General features: G+C 37.1%; 1 protein-coding gene across 2 annotated transcripts in view; it reads right to left on the reverse strand.

Annotated features, from left to right (window-relative positions):
• Nucleotides 1-17,824, reverse strand: part of LRBA (LPS responsive beige-like anchor protein) — a 370,314-nt gene that overhangs the window by 103,405 nt on the left and 249,085 nt on the right. For both annotated transcript variants that reach the window (XM_083367801.1, XM_083367800.1), the window contains exons 41-44: nt 11,827-11,944; nt 10,276-10,378; nt 5,929-6,044; nt 4,968-5,080 (exon numbers count right to left, since the gene is read on the reverse strand). In XM_083367801.1, coding sequence (XP_083223927.1) covers nt 4,968-5,080; nt 5,929-6,044; nt 10,276-10,378; nt 11,827-11,944 — 450 coding nt within the window. The remainder of the gene's footprint in view (nt 1-4,967; nt 5,081-5,928; nt 6,045-10,275; nt 10,379-11,826; nt 11,945-17,824) is intronic.

The following is a 17,824-nucleotide window of genomic DNA, read 5'->3' on the forward strand; positions in this document are numbered from 1 at the left end:
ATTATAAACCAAGGAATTGTTTGCAGAACTGTAGGTTCTTTAACTTTGTTGCCATGGAAGCTGCTTCTGAAATTTATCCAAGGTGCTAGAAGCAACTGTGGCATGCAGAGATGATATTTTAATTTAAAAAAAAATAAAAATATGAACTTCATAAGATTAACTCATGCTATAATTTAAATTCAGCCATATTTACAGATTTTAGACATTAAATTTTATATACCCCAAAATATTTTTTAAATTGTGCAATTGTTCATAATTTAAGAATAGCAACTATCTTTATAAACTATGTTCTATTATAGTGTTCTATTATGTCTATTTGTCAATATCAAGTCTGTTAGTTTTAGATATATCCTAAATTTCATTTAAAACTTAGTCCTATTCAGCAGAATGGAAAAAAAACAAAACAACAAGAATATTTATGGATAGTTATATTAATTAGCAAAATGCTCTATGCTGAACCTTTCTTCAGCTAGGTACCTTATACTTGGGTTGGACATTAGCTCACAAGTCCCATTAGCTAACTGTCAGAATCCATTTATATCCCATTCATAAATGTATATCTAAAATATTACACGCCTCCCTGAATTCTGCCATTTTCCCGAGGGGAGAAGAGAAGATGGTTATTCAGCCTGCCTGTAGGCTGTCTTCAAAGACCAGGGAAAGCCTTTCGAACTGAGGACAACAAAGGGAGGGAAGGGAGAAGGAGATCTGGTTTGTATCTCCATTTGAATCTGAAAAGGAAGGAGGCAATAGTCATAAAGACACGGGAAGATCCCTCTTTCCCATGAAAGGGTTTGACACCTAAGTTAAATTGATGTGGGTCTGACCAAATGGGTTTGAGGGGAGGGGGTTGAACTGGGAACTCTTTATAAAGTATCAAAGTGTAACACAATGCCAGATCCTGTCTTGTATTTCCACAACCAATCATGTCCTAGTAAAAACTCCTTTTGGACAAGTCCTGGCTCCAAGAGTTCTTTATTTTCCTAAGATGTGGATTGGGGTGGGTCCTGACACTCACATATGGATATACAGAGGAAGAAACAGCAGAGTGGCTCTGCAAAAAGTGAGCAAATAATGAAGACACAGTGAGTAGACCAAAAGAGTGACCTGAGTCATTCTTTAGTATTGCATTTACAAAATAGGTTTCTTAAATCTTGTGAGAAGGGTTAAAAAAGAAATGAAAAGAATCAAGATCTATGACATTATTTGAATGGGCTATAGATGAAGATTGTTAGAAGTAAAAGGAAAGAATATAAAGTTGGTTTATTTGATCAAAGTCAAAATATATTGTTATTTCTGGCAACCCTTAATGGACTTTTGCTGATACCAGGATTGAAATGATGATGCTTTATAGATTAGTTTGTTAGATAAGATATGGAATATGGAATGCTCATTGGTTGTAAATTAAGACGTGGTAAAAAGTTACTAATTTTTTTTATAGTTGTCTTAAGTTTAGATGCATATTGAAAAAATGCAAATCCTCACTTCCATGTGCACGTATAGCCTGGATGACGGTAGCAGTAATAAACCAAAATGTAGGCATTGCTATCATATTATAGTACCAACTACTAAAATATAGTGTCATTTGCCTTCTGGAATAGATAATTCTTCAGTCCATGAAGCTTACATGCCCCTAAAAACAGGACATGGCTATATTGTTAACAATTCTACATGGAGAGGGAAATAGTAAATTTAATTTAATTTTAATTTTAATTTATTGAGATTTTTATACCGCCCTTCTCCCAAAGGGACTCAGGGCGGTTCACAGGGCATAAATATAAACACCAATACAAACATTAAAAAATAATTAAATTAATGCCCAAGTTAAAACCAGAATACTAAAACAAACCAATAAAAAACCCAAGTACCCCCATCAGGCCAGACCCGCTAGTTCAAATAAATGGGTCTTCAACCCGCGACGGAAGGATCGGAGGTCTGATGCCATCCGGAGCTCGACCGGCAGTTGATTCCATAACGCCGGAGCACCCACAGAGAAGGCCCTCCCCCTGGGGGCCACCAGTCGACATTCCTTGACAGGAGGCACCCTGAGGAGGCCCTCTCTGTGGGCGCGCACAGGGCGGAGGGGAGTCGACGCCGGCAGCAGGTGGTCCTCGAGGTATCGCGGACCCATGCCATGTAGGGACTTAAAGATCATAACCAAAACCTTGAACCTTACCCGGAAGACAACTGGCAACCAATGCAGCTCACGGAGCAAAGGTGTAACATGGGAGTACCGGGAAACTCCCAAGACAACTCTCGCGGCCGCATTCTGTACCAGTTGGAGCCTCCGAGTAGTCTTCAAGGGAAGTCCCATGTAGAGAGCGTTACAGTAGTCTAGGCGAGAGGTCACGAGCGCATGAGTGACCGTACACAAGGCCTCCCGATCCAGATAGGGCCGCAACTGGCGCACCAGGCGAACCTGGGCAAAAGCCCCCCTAGTCACGGCCACTATGTGATCCTCCAAAGTGAGTCGTGAATCTAGGAGGACTCCCAAGTTGCGAGCCCTATCCACAGGGGGTAAAAGCTCACCCCCCATAGAAAGAGGTGGAACATCCCAGGTGTCTCGGGAAGCCGGAATGTACAGCCACTCAGTCTTGTCAGGGTTGAGTTGAAGTCTGTTCCTCCCCATCCAGACCCGAACCGCCTCCAGGCAACGGGACATCACAGCGAGGGCATCACTGGGGTGGTTTGGGGTCGAAATAAAAAGTTGGGTATCATCAGCATATTGATGATACCCAACTCCAAAACCATGAATGATCTCACCCAGCGGCTTCATATAGATGTTGAACAGGAGAGGCGAGAGGACCGACCCCTGAGGAACTCCACAAGCGAGAGTCCTAGGGGTCGACCTCTGCCCCCCTGCCAACACCGACTGCGAGCGTCCCAGGAGATAGGAGGAGAACCACTGAAAAACCGTGCCTCCCACTCCCAATCCCCTGAGACGCTGCAGCAGGATACCATGGTCGATGGTATCAAAAGCCGCCGAGAGGTCTAATAGGACTAGGACAGAGGAATGCCCCCTATCCCGAGCCCTCCAGAGATCATTCACCAGAGCGACCAATGCCGTCTCCGTGCTGTGCCCGGGCCTGAAACCCGATTGGTAAGGGTCCAGATAATCCGCTTCATCCAGGACCAGAGGGAGCTGATGCGCCACCACACTCTCAACAACCTTCGCAAGAAAGCGAAGGTTGGAGACTGGACGGAAGTTGTTCAATACAGCTGGGTCCAAGGCAGGCTTCTTGAGGAGAGGTCTCACCACCACCTCCTTCAAGACGGTGGGGAAATAACCCTCACTCAAAGAAGCAGATATAACCGCCTGGAGCCAGCCTCGTGTCCTCTCCCTAGCTGCGTAAACCAGCCAAGAAGGGCACGGGTCCAATAAGCATGTGGTGGAACTCAGCTTCCCCATAATCCTGTCCACTTCATCAGGGGTCACAGAATCGAACTCCTCCCAGATAACATTGACAAGACCGCCCGTGTCCTGATCATCAGACTCTGCCCAGCTGGAGTCCAAACCGGTCCGAATCCGAGCGATTTTATCCGACAGATGTTGACCAAACTCCTCGGCACGATTGAAAATATGACAAACAAGGCAGTTCAATTAAAGCAGATACTTACTTCTTTTTAATAAATTAAACATACAAATTATGTTAGACTAGACTAGACAGCATTATCTACTGGTTTGTTTATTGATTTGTTTATTCACAATAGCCGTTATCACACAATATAGAGACTCTAGGCACAAACAAGGATTAAAGCCAAAATTAAAACACTATATAAATAACAACCAATACCAGCAAAATAAAGGAATGGGGGCAAACTCCAAAAACATTTCAGTTCGAGTTATAGGATGAGAATGAAAGCTCACTTCTCAGACCAAAAGCTTAGTTATCAACTTTTTTCTATTGTTACAGAATTTTTGTATCATACAGGTAACCTTTAACCACCAAGAGTCTTTCAACAGTAAGACAGACAGCATATAAAATTAATAAATAAATAAAAAATAAAACTTATAAAAATTAGTTTGGAAACAATTAGTTTGGCTTCAGTACAACAGCATGCCTAGAACAAAACAAGAGCTGCTAATCAGACCCAAAGGCCTAACCAGTCATCTAAATTGGCCAACCTGATTCTAGCACAAGGGTCTCTTCTCACTCTTTATTCTGCAACAAAATAATACTAATTTATATTACTAATATAAATAATATTTATAATACTAAATTATATTACTAAATACTATATCATGCTGAACAGTTATTGAAAGCTTAATTCTCAATTTGCTCCCTTCTAGTTTATAGCATTCATGTTCACAGACATCATTTATTTCTTGTAGAAGTGAATTCTATAACTTTAACTGTGGAATCCTTGAAGCTCTCATCTGCCAGTTTTGTGGAGGCACGGGTTTCCCTCGGTGATTCCTGCATTAGTGTTTTCTGCTTGATTATTTGCCTGGTGTTAATCTATGCTTATTTGAGCATTGGCTGCTGGAGAGGATATATATTCTGGGTTTTTTGTGGTTTTTTTTGTTTTTTTTTTTGTTTCCTTAACTTTTTTATTGTCTATTATCTTTGAGGGTGATAGGCAGTTTAAAATTGTGATAAATAAATAAAGTTACTATATATAATAGCAATAGTAATAACACTTAGACAGCACACTTCATAGTGCTTTACAGCACTCTCTAAATGGCTTACAAATGAAATCAGCATATTGCACCTGACAATCTGGGTCCTCATTTTACCTTGGAAGGATGGAAGGCTGAATCAACCTTGAGCCAGACAGGATCAAACTCCTGGCACTGAGCAGTGTTAGCCAACAATAAGTGCATTCTAACCACTGTGCCACCATGGCTCAAGGTATAAACAAGGGGCAAACCCCATAGGTGAGTAATGAAACATCTGCAAACAAATAATCATGTTCAGAGGGTGCCAAGGATTTTATGTATACTCAGTTTAAAAAAATTAAAGTACCTTTGACAAATCTCGGAAATTACTTGGAAGTGTAAGGTCCAACTCTTCTGATTCATAGTTAGTGATCACCCAAGGAAATACTGGATACTGGTTTAAATCATTGTATGTACGCCCTGGTGAGAAAGAGCAATGATTATTATTATTTTTTTTGCAGGCACAAAGTTAAAGAAAACTTTACTAAACCTTATTGGAATAAATCCAACTTTAGGAAATAAAATATAGACAAGAGTTCTCATTTACCATCTGTCTTTTAAAAATTCCATATTTTTAAGACTGAAATAATGAATTCTTATGAAAGACAATTTAAACTAAGGAATTAATGTGAAGCTACAAGGTTGTACTGCAGAAGTCATATGGAGAATGTAACCTTTTCTACGTTTCTTAGTAAACTGACCAATGATACAGGAAGTCATCTTGTTAAAAATAGTTAACTAACGAAAAGTTGCAAATTAAATGAATATAATACTGAAAATAATATTGAATTAACAATAATCAGTGTAGACTTCTTGGTATATCAAGAAATAAATATGACATGCACTATAACTAAAGACACAGGGTATGCCCTGCATCACCCTACTGATATTTTCACCTGGTAAGAACAATATTATTTAATCGGGAATATCTCAGATGTTTTTAAAGGTTTTTCATTGACTTATATGCTGATGGGCTGCCATTTTATCATTTATATTTAACACTGAGTTTGGATTCAAGTGATTGATTTCTGTATTTTTATATTATTGCAAACCACCTGGAGTTTTATGAACTGGGAGGCAGATAAATGTTGAAAAATAAGTGATTAAATAATGTACAGGGATTATAAATGTTAAGAAATACCAGTAACAAGCAAGAGCAAGAGCATTTATTTAAAAAGAGAGAGACTCAAATTCTTCTAATTAATTTTCAGAAAATACTATGCCAAATTTGTTCAAATTAATTGTCTTTAAGGGATTTCCGTTATTACCTGCAATGGTATTAAGAAACATAAGATATTCAAAGTTTGAAATCTCTCTGTGTTGCCATCGCTGAGTCATATTTGAAGCTTTAAAGATTTGACGTGGAGTGGCCATAGAAATACGTCTGAAATATAAAAGTTTAAAGACATGTCAGCTTAAGTCACTAAGCAATCTGGAACAAAAATATACCACAGAGATAATTGGGAGAGTTCTGTTGAGGACACTTAGAATGAAAGAGTATCAACTTGCAGTCACTTGTAACAGGCCTTTTCTAGATTTGTGCCTCTACTCCAAGAGACTCTGAGGAGAAGGTTCATAAAGCTTTTACTATCTCAGCTTCTGAGAAGCCAACAAATCTTTGTTTAGACAGGTCCTTTCCTTATGAGCCTTGGATAAATAATATGTTTTTCTCTTTCTTTTTCCCCTCACCTTTTTATTATATATATATATATATATATATATATATATATATATATATATATATATATATATATATATATATATATATATATATATATATATATATATATATATATATATATATATATGTTTCAAATGTTAACTCTTTAGATTACCTTGCTAGGCCCCAAACATGGGGCAAATCTTTATTTCCTGTTTTCAGCCTATCTTGAAGGCTATCGAACAGGCAGTAGTCACACCGGACAATTCCTATATTTGTGTAAATTACTAACAAAGAATTAAAGGGAAACTGAGATGCATTTCTGACTTATTAGTCGTCATCAGCCAGCCATACCCTTCTGAGATTCGAACCATGGGCTGATTGCATATGAGGCAGTGTTATTTGCCTCTAAGCCACAAGGTCTCTCTCGCTCTGTTAGCTTTTTTTCTGCAAGGGAAGATATGTTTCAAATGTTAACTCTTTAGATTACCTTGCTAGGCCCCAAACATGGGGCAAATCTTTATTTCCTGTTTTCAGCCTATCTTGAAGGCTATCGAACAGGCAGTAGTCACACCGGACAATTCCTATATTTGTGTAAATTACTAACAAAGAATTAAAGGGAAACTGAGATGCATTTCTGACTTATTAGTCGTCATCAGCCAGCCATACCCTTCTGAGATTCGAACCATGGGCTGATTGCATATGAGGCAGTGTTATTTGCCTCTAAGCCACAAGGTCTCTCTCGCTCTGTTAGCTTTTTTTCTGCAAGGGAAGATATGTTTCAAATGTTAACTCTTTAGATTACCTTGCTAGGCCCCAAACATGGGGCAAATCTTTATTTCCTGTTTTCAGCCTATCTTGAAGGCTATCGAACAGGCAGTAGTCACACCGGACAATTCCTATATTTGTGTAAATTACTAACAAAGAATTAAAGGGAAACTGAGATGCATTTCTGACTTATTAGTCGTCATCAGCCAGCCATACCCTTCTGAGATTCGAACCATGGGCTGATTGCATATGAGGCAGTGTTATTTGCCTCTAAGCCACAAGGTCTCTCTCGCTCTGTTAGCTTTTTTTCTGCAAGGGAAGATATGTTTCAAATGTTAACTCTTTAGATTACCTTGCTAGGCCCCAAACATGGGGCAAATCTTTATTTCCTGTTTTCAGCCTATCTTGAAGGCTATCGAACAGGCAGTAGTCACACCGGACAATTCCTATATTTGTGTAAATTACTAACAAAGAATTAAAGGGAAACTGAGATGCATTTCTGACTTATTAGTCGTCATCAGCCAGCCATACCCTTCTGAGATTCGAACCATGGGCTGATTGCATATGAGGCAGTGTTATTTGCCTCTAAGCCACAAGGTCTCTCTCGCTCTGTTAGCTTTTTTTCTGCAAGGGAAGATATGTTTCAAATGTTAACTCTTTAGATTACCTTGCTAGGCCCCAAACATGGGGCAAATCTTTATTTCCTGTTTTCAGCCTATCTTGGCTGGCTGATGACGACTAATAAGTCAGAAATGCATCTCAGTTTCCCTTTAATTCTTTGTTAGTAATTTACACAAATATAGGAATTGTCCGGTGTGACTACTGCCTGTTCGATAGCCTTCAAGATAGGCTGAAAACAGGAAATAAAGATTTGCCCCATGTTTGGGGCCTAGCAAGGTAATCTAAAGAGTTAACATTTGAAACATATCTTCCCTTGCAGAGAAAAAAAGCTAACAGAGCGAGAGAGACCTTGTGGCTTAGAGGCAAATAACACTGCCTCATATGCAATCAGCCCATGGTTCGAATCTCAGAAGGGTATGGCTGGCTGATGACGACTAATAAGTCAGAAATGCATCTCAGTTTCCCTTTAATTCTTTGTTAGTAATTTACACAAATATAGGAATTGTCCGGTGTGACTACTGCCTGTTCGATAGCCTTCAAGATAGGCTGAAAACAGGAAATAAAGATTTGCCCCATGTTTGGGGCCTAGCAAGGTAATCTAAAGAGTTAACATTTGAAACATATCTTCCCTTGCAGAAAAAAAGCTAACAGAGCGAGAGAGACCTTGTGGCTTAGAGGCAAATAACACTGCCTCATATGCAATCAGCCCATGGTTCGAATCTCAGAAGGGTATGGCTGGCTGATGACGACTAATAAGTCAGAAATGCATCTCAGTTTCCCTTTAATTCTTTGTTAGTAATTTACACAAATATAGGAATTGTCCGGTGTGACTACTGCCTGTTCGATAGCCTTCAAGATAGGCTGAAAACAGGAAATAAAGATTTGCCCCATGTTTGGGGCCTAGCAAGGTAATCTAAAGAGTTAACATTTGAAACATATCTTCCCTTGCAGAAAAAAAGCTAACAGAGCGAGAGAGACCTTGTGGCTTAGAGGCAAATAACACTGCCTCATATGCAATCAGCCCATGGTTCGAATCTCAGAAGGGTATGGCTGGCTGATGACGACTAATAAGTCAGAAATGCATCTCAGTTTCCCTTTAATTCTTTGTTAGTAATTTACACAAATATAGGAATTGTCCGGTGTGACTACTGCCTGTTCGATAGCCTTCAAGATAGGCTGAAAGCAGGAAATAAAGATTTGCCCCATGTTTGGGGCCTAGCAAGGTAATCTAAAGAGTTAACATTTGAAACATATCTTCCCTTGCAGAAAAAAAGCTAACAGAGCGAGAGAGACCTTGTGGCTTAGAGGCAAATAACACTGCCTCATATGCAATCAGCCCATGGTTCGAATCTCAGAAGGGTATGGCTGGCTGATGACGACTAATAAGTCAGAAATGCATCTCAGTTTCCCTTTAATTCTTTGTTAGTAATTTACACATATATATATATATATATATATATATCACCTTTTTATTCATTCTTTTGTATTGCATAGTTTAGAAATTGTTTTGATGTGCTTTAATATAGCAATTAGTCCAAAATATATTTAACTATCATCATAATATAATATCTATTTATGATACGTATCATACATTTAAAGTGCTTAACTACTGCTCTTCAGTGAGAGTTCCAATAATAATTAAATGGATGTTAACGCTCAACTCTTGGAATCCTAGAATTTCACTGCCAGATTAACCATTTCTATAGGATTTTCTGACTTATACAAAGCTAGCTTCAGAATAAACATACCATAAACACAGAACTCAGAAAACATGTTTTCTAGAAAAATATTTGAAGATTATATGCATGCATAGTCTCGTTTACACTGATATTTCTCCACTAATGTCACCCGATAGTCTGTTTATATGAACAAAGCGTTCACTGTAATGATTAAATGATTCCAAAATACTGTGTTCAACTAATTTGCCACTTTATATTAATAAATTATAGAATTTTCAAAGTGGAAGGGAATATTTGTGAGTATAATACCCTGCCCTATGCAAGAATCCAATTTGAAGCATAATAAAAGTGTAAATGCCTGGTCCTCTGCTTCTTCTCCTATCAATCCAGAGAGAACAAATGCACATATTATGTTGAAATAATATATATACTTTTGGGTTTTGCTTTCTTCTGGTGATCAGATATACATTAATTATATTATAGATTCTTTATTTTAATATTATTATTCATTCTGTTAATTATGTACATCATTATAACTTATATTAGCAAACACCAATTATCATTTCTTTTTCTAGAATCTAATAGACTTCAAGATTGGTCACAGATTACATAAAACTATTGTTTGTTTAACCGGTTTACTGAATAAACAGTAGCTAACTGGATTCACACCAAGAAGTCAAAAACAAATAAAATAAATCATAGCTTAGTATGCCAAAGTATAAGGCACAGTCTGCTGTTACCAACTAAAAATTTTTTTTTTAAGGGACTGCTTTCTTTTCCTAGATTTTGAACCTTATTCCTGACTTTGGCTATTTGCTTTCTACATTTCAACTCTATATTGCAACATTGTCAGCTGAAATTGTTCTCAAGAGTTAGTGTTAATATACCTGGTTTGAGGCAAACCAAAACTAGTTCCAATTCCAACACGAGGTAAACAATTGATTACTTTTTTTACAGTTGCAGCATCCGGAAAGTTGAACTTGACAGCAACTATGTACAAGAAACATTTAGACATTATTCACTGTTATTTACACAGTGGTTCTTGGATAATAAATCATATAACAGAATAGTGAAAACGCAATGCATTTTTTAAGACATTATCCCAACACAATGTTACAGTGTTAACAACACAGTGCTCACTTTCCATAAAATGAATTGTCATGTTATCATTTGGACAAAAGAATTTACCAAGCGCTAAGTTATCTTTATCATTATGTTATGAAAGCTGGCATATAAAAAATTCATTAAAGAATCCAGGTTTTGTAAACTAAGTTCCAAATTAAATTTGTTGATTTTTCTAAAGTACTTATAACTGAATATACAACATAAAATAATGAGGCATTTTGGAGGTAAATAACAAAAAATCTTATTTAATATGCCTTTATAAGAAGCACTTGAAGTTAACAGCTAAAATTGAGAAGGTTCCAGGAGGCATACAAGCAATTTAAATCTGAGACATGAAAAAGTTACCAAAATGGGCAATCACTAATGTCCACTTTTTAGTTTCTTTTGATACTGTTGATGATCTAGAAATGCAGAACATGCTACATTTCTATATTTCAGATGCATTTTCTGTGGAGAGATTACTTTTTCTCCTTCCCACATCTTTATTCTCATAATGCATTTATGTTGTCTATCACTTTGCCATTTATTACTTTGAACTTTCTCAGATTATAATGCAGGAAGCCTTGCTATTCTTGCTATATTGTGATGAAGGTTGTAGTAGTAACAACTGTTCCCTGTGACTATGCCTTAACTGAGAATTTCCACAAACCAAAGACGTCTGAGAATTTTGATTGTTGGACCTGTATGATAAATCAATCAGTGCTCCTTCCTATCTTAGCATTTTAGGCATTCATTGGTGGGAAACATCTTGTACATTAATATTTCCATATGTAGATTATCATTAAAGTTCAGGACCCAGCCAGGCCCTTCTTGATCTTTTCAGGGGCTTTTGGTATCATTAAACAAGGTATCCTTCTGGACAACTTTGGGGGGCGGGCGGGAAATAAGAGGAGTATCGTGGTGGTTCTCTCCCTTTCTCCAGGTCCAGTTCTTGATAGGAGGGAAAAGATCTAATCCTTTACTTTGAGAGGTCCCTCATGTCTTTACACTGCCTCTGCTTCTATTTACCATCTATGTAAACTTGCTGGATAAGGTCATTCATTAACACAGTATTAAATATCATAGGTATCCTGATAATACATCCCTACCCCTGTCCTAGCTAGATGCTATGGGTGTTAAGGCTCCTGGATCTGGAGATTTTCTGTTGGGTTTTTTTAAAAAAAAATTCTGGATGGGCTTGCATTCCCTTCATGTGTGAAAGTCATAGAAATTTCAACATTTCTGACTGGTATTTATTAGGAAATTGTAATCTTACATGGTAAGCGAATGAATAGATACTTCAAACTCGTAAAAGATCTCATTTCCAGAATTACCTCTGTTAGCCATAAAGATTTCCAATGCTGTATTCTGCAATAGATAGCGTCGAGAAAATACTGATCGAATCTCTGAAAACAGCCATTTCCCATGCAGTCCATCCGTATATGCAAGTATCTGATAAAAACAAATATAAGATACATTTTTAAAATAAGCAATTGCTTCACTGATTTATGAAAAGGTGTACAGTAAATATATACCCTGCCTGTTTATCTTTAGTTATTTTATACTCAAAATTAAGAAGAGAAGCATGATCAATTCAAATGAATCAGTACCACTACTCAAGAATGTGGAACAGTTTCTTTCTTTCTTTGCAATAATTTTTATTAAAATTTACAGTTTAAAAGATATAAAATTAATACAAACTAAGAAAAATATAAAAAATGCAGAGCAAAAACCCCCGATAACCAATATAATAAATAAAAAGATAAAATATAATTTCTCCCTTCATCAAGCATGAACAAACAATTTCAATAACATATCACCTTCTCTGATATTACAATAAAGGATTTCTTCTTCATATATCATCTTCTTCCTAAATTTCTACTCTTATCTATAAACTAATTCTTCAAGTTTGATCCTACAATCCTAATCAGCAAAAGTCCATAAAAAGTTATTAGTAACAACATACAGTATATATTTTAACCTTGATCAAATAAGCCAACTGGTTTCAGATAAGCCAAATTTCACAAGTATTAGTACAAAGATTTTTTTTTAACTTTTCACTTTCTTTGATATTACAACAAAGGTTATCTTCTTCCCATATCTCTTATCTCTAAAAAAATTCTGAAAATCTCATCATTCAGTCCTAATCAGCAAAAGTCATGAAGAGTTACCAGAAACAACATATATATTTTAACTTTGATCAAATAAACCATATTCCTTTCCTGTTTTTAATGATCTTGATCTTTAATTCCTTTAAATAGTATCCCAGAACTTGATTTCTTTTCATTTTCTCTCCTTCAAAACCAGAAAAGTGATTTGGATAACTTTCTTATTTTGAACTTACAAAAGAGATGTATTAATCTGGTTTTTTTTAAATCCAAAAGAAAAAAGTTATCCAAATGACTGTTCTGGTTTGTTATTTGTATAGTTCTTTTAATTAATTAAGACATTAGCCAGTTTTATATAATATAAAAAAGAATTAAAGATTATAATTAAAAGAGTAGAGACCTACTAATAATCTTTTCCCTATCATTTTTGTAAGCTTTAATTTTTAAATCCACATTCAAATCAGTCTTAGTACTAATCTTATCCAGTAAAATCTGTTCCTCTTTTACAACCACTTTTAAATGCAGTTTTATGATTGGACAGTTTTAAAAGTAGCTTTTAAATGGAGGTTTCCTTGAATTCTTCCAAAGTTACAGTATCTTGCTCCATTCTCTATTAATGGGTCTCTTCTCTTTTAGTTATAATCGTTAGTTCTTTTTAATTCCCTTTAGTGTCTAACTTTCAAAATCCCATCTAATGTTTTTTTCCTAATAAACAGTTTGTCTAGTGGTTAAGGTACCAGGCTAGAAAGTGGGAGACTGTGAGTTCTAATCCCATTTTAGGCATGAAAGCTGCCTGGGCAACTTTGGCCAGTCACTATCTCTCAGCCCAATTCATCTCACAGAGTTGGTGTTCTGGGGAAAATATGAAGAGAGAAGATTATTAGTTATGTTCACCACTTTCAGTTGTTTATAAAAATAATAAAGACAGGATAAAAATAAAATTTTCCTATGGGAAGATTTCTTATACTTAATTTCAAATTTCAAATCTTATTTCAAATCCATCCAGCCCCTTGTTTAAAGCTTTCTAAACCCAATGTTCTAGTCACCCTTTTTCTATTTATTCCTGAATTTTAAAAAATTGTAAGTTCTTAAATTTGCATAAATATTCTTTCACCAAGCATTGCAGGAGAGTTACCTGGTGTAATGAAGATTCCTAATATCCAAGAAGCTCTTAATAAGCTATTTACAGAAGTGATTAAGAGAGGAAATATATGAACCAAGTGTCTTTTTGAAAATGTGGTTTGAGCAAAGTTGGAAATCCTTCAGCTCCCAAAGTTCTTATGGTCTTCTTGTCTGGAGCCCTTATGTGCAATCCCTGCCTTTTCCAGAGAGAAATTCCAAAAAGGTCCATTCATCAGCTCCTCATTCTACATGGTTGGTTCCACTGTCTATGGAACAGACTTCAGTCTACATTGCTACTCTGGTAGTCTAGTGAGGGAAGGTTTCTTTTCATCAACCATAAAGTTTCACAATGATAAAAACTTAAACCACACAGTTTAAGAACCAAACAAAACTGAAAATCATTTATATATAATTAATTTATGTTCACATAAAAAATAGGTAACCGCTAAGATGAGGAAACATGAACTAAATAGCAAAACAAGGGCAGAAACCATTACTGTTCTGTAAATACTATTATTGCTAACAACTATTATACTATTTTAATCTGGAACTCAAGGTGACACATACAGAGTATTTCAATACTGTACCTCTAAGGTTATTTAGGATGAGATAAGAATAATCCTGTAAATATAAACACAACTGGGATTCTCTGGACCTAGCTCAATACTCTAATCCAGGGGTCTTCAAACTTGGCCCTTTTATGACTTGTGGACTTCAACTCCCAGAATTCCTCAGCCAGCGAGCCTGGCTGAGGAATTCTGGGAGTTGAAGTCCACAAGTCATAAAAGGGCCAAGTTTGAAGACCCCTGCTCTAATCTGTATCCCATCTGGGTTTTGATTTACTCTTTTCCATTATATACTCCTGGGGGGGGGAAATTACTTCAACCTGCTGAATCTTACCAGGAGAAAATTTGTCCCACCCATCCCTCCATCCAGAGTTTATTTCTTCCTGAAAAATACTTTCTTCTTCCATATATTTTATTACAATTTGTTTTTCAAAGTTGCCTCACTTCTAGTATTCAGTACAAAAGTAAACATTATGGAAGATAAATGGCTTCTCCTACTCTTCCATAGTTACCTCTAAAAATATAAAACAATTACATTAACCCTACTTTACAGTTCCACAATGCAGTATACTGTCACCAACTGACCAGAATAAAGGTATTCTAGCATATTGTATCATTAAATATTACAAGGCAAAAGGAAATATTTGACATCTATAATTCTGTATCCAAGACCAAGCTCTGCAATCCAAGTCTGTACAAATATAACTTTCATTCCTTTAGTTAATATTCTGGATTATTCAATTAGTAGCTAATCATTAAAAATGTAACAACAGTTCTTACCTAATATTAAATGATAAATCATGGTTATAATTACAATTTTTCTTTGAATAGAACCTTAAATATAACTTCAGATAGTCAAAAAAAGCTTCTATAAGCAATTTCTGAAGCATTAACTAGAAAAAGTTAGGAGTCTGGTGGCAGCTAAAACAGGCCTTCATTCCTTGCTGGAATGGTATCTGCCTTGTCTGTAGATTCACTTCAAAGTCTCTGGAGTTCAATTAAAACTGGATTAAGTGAAGCAAACCTTCTTTGGGACTTTCTTCCTTGGAAACTCCACACATACTGACAGCACCCTAGACAGAGGTCTAGCCCTCCAGTGAACCAGTTGCCATGGAAACTACATCATTACCACCACTATTGTGTTATCACACTAGGCATATTAGTTTCTAAGATATACACACATACTCCCTTTCAGCTAATCTTTTATCTTGGAGTATGTCTTGGAAAATTTTATCTCCTTTCTTGTTTAAATTGTATTTTTCTAATCTGAAAGCTTATTTTTAGCATACTATACCAAATTCAGGAACCCTGCATATTTCGTTCATATGGAACCCTTTATTAAATGTTGTGTTGTATATTATTTTACATTTAATTCCCACTAGTCATTGAAAAGGAGTAGTTTTTTCTTGTACTGGACAGATATATCAATGTTTGAGGGCACAACTTCACTTCTACCTATAGCCATCAACTTCTAGGAAGAAATTAATAACTAATGCAAGATTTTAACAGATGAACATTTTAAATGAAAAGTTCCAGAAAATATATTAAGTTAGTGCTAATATAAAGGTATGTGATTTTAACTGAAAAATATATTACCCATTTTTTAATATTATAAAAATACATGGACAGTAGTATATAAAAGTTTGTGAACCTTTTTGAATTTTTAATATTTCTGCATAAAGATGGTCTAAAATGTGGTATGTTTTCCACACAACTTCTAAAACTGATAGAGACCCACTGAAACAAATAAGACAAACACATTATATTGTTCCTTTATTTATTGATAAAAATAGCTATATTACATGACAAAAGTATGTTAATCACGGCTTTTGGTAACTGGGGTGCTCCCATTGGGCAAGAATAACTGCAACTAAACATTTCCAATAATTGCTCATCAATCCTCCACATTGGCTTGGAGGAATTTTACCCCATTCTCCCTTACAGAACGGTTTCAAATCAAATACATTGATGAATTACTTGCTTCAGGTCCTTCCATGACACTTCTATAAGAATTTTTTAGTCATATGACTTGTGTGTTTTCAATTGTTTGTGTGTTTTGCGTTGATTTCTATGTTTTGGGTTGACATGCGCATATTGAATAATTTCCTCAAATAAATGAACAAGTATAACGTTTTTGACTTGTTTGTTTAATTGGGTTTTCTTTATCTAGTTTTAGGAATTGGATGAAGAACAGATCAAATTTTAGGTAACACCAGACAGCATGTGACACACTAGAGCAGAGGTCCCCAACCTTTTGGGCACCAGGGACCAATTCCATAGAGAGGTTTTTTAAGCTGCCTGCATTCCACGAATGGGCCATTGCTTGTTTGTGTGGACCAGTTGCTGGCATGCCACGGCCTGGTACTGGTCCATGGACTGCAGTTGGGGACCCCTGCACTAGAGAACCTATGACCCACTGGGTCAACCTTTCAAAAGTATTTCTTTATTTAAACAAAGAAACAAAATGACCACAGGCAGTAAAAAAAAAAGCAGGAGCATGAACAACTTCCAAGTTTCTGCCAACTTCCCCACTGAGGTTGCTTGTGGAAGCTGGCAAGAGTGTTGGAAATCATTTCTCCTCCTCCTCGGCTGACCTGCAGAATTACCTGCCAAAGGTACAAAGATAGCAATGAACCATGAAGAAAGCTGAACCCCCTGTTCCTACCTCAGCATATCACCAACTGTTTCCAGGAAGGAAGAGGGCTCACCTGTCAACTACCAGTGTCCCCAGCCAGCCCTACTTTGCAAGCAGACATCCAAGTCACTCCTGTATCCTTCCCTCACTGCCTACTACTCATAACAAGTATTTTTGTCAAAATATAAAAAATGTGATGAATTAATTGTATTTCTAACATTTTAATTGTTAGCTTTAGTTTTTCACATCTTGGGCATCAAAATTATATGTGGCCTGAAAACAATTACTGACTTGGCATGCTAGCGCCACCACATGTTTACTGGACCCGTGCCCTTCCTGGCTGGTTTATGCAGCCCGGGAGAGGACACGCAGCTGGTTCCAGGCAGTTATATCGGCCTCTTTGAGTGAGGGTATCTTCCCCGCCGTCTTGAAGGAGGCGGTGGTGAGGCCTCTCCTCAAGAAGCCTGCCCTGGACCCGGCTGTATTGAACAACTTTCGTCCTGTCTCCAACCTTCGCTTTCTTGCGAGGGTTGTTGAGAGTGTGGTGGCGCATCAGCTCCCTTTGGTCCTGGATGAAGCGGATTATCTAGACCCGTACCAATCGGGTTTCAGGCCCGGGTACAGCACGGAGACGGCATTGGTCGCGCTGGTGAATGATCTCTGGAGGGCTCGGGACAGGGGGCATTCCTCTGTCCTAGTCCTATTAGACCTCTCGGCGGCTTTCGATACCATCGACCATGGTATCTTGCTGCGGCGTCTCAGGGGATTGGGAGTGGGAGGCACAGTTTTACAGTGGTTCTCCTCCTATCTCTTGGGACGTTCGCAGTCGGTGTTGGCAGGGGGGCAGAGGTCGACCGCGAGGTCTCTCATTTGTGGAGTTCCTCAGGGGTCGGTCCTCTCG

This window comes from Vipera ursinii, assembly GCF_947247035.1.
Source record: "Vipera ursinii genome assembly, chromosome: 7".
NCBI classification, from domain to species: Eukaryota; Metazoa; Chordata; class Lepidosauria; order Squamata; family Viperidae; genus Vipera; species Vipera ursinii.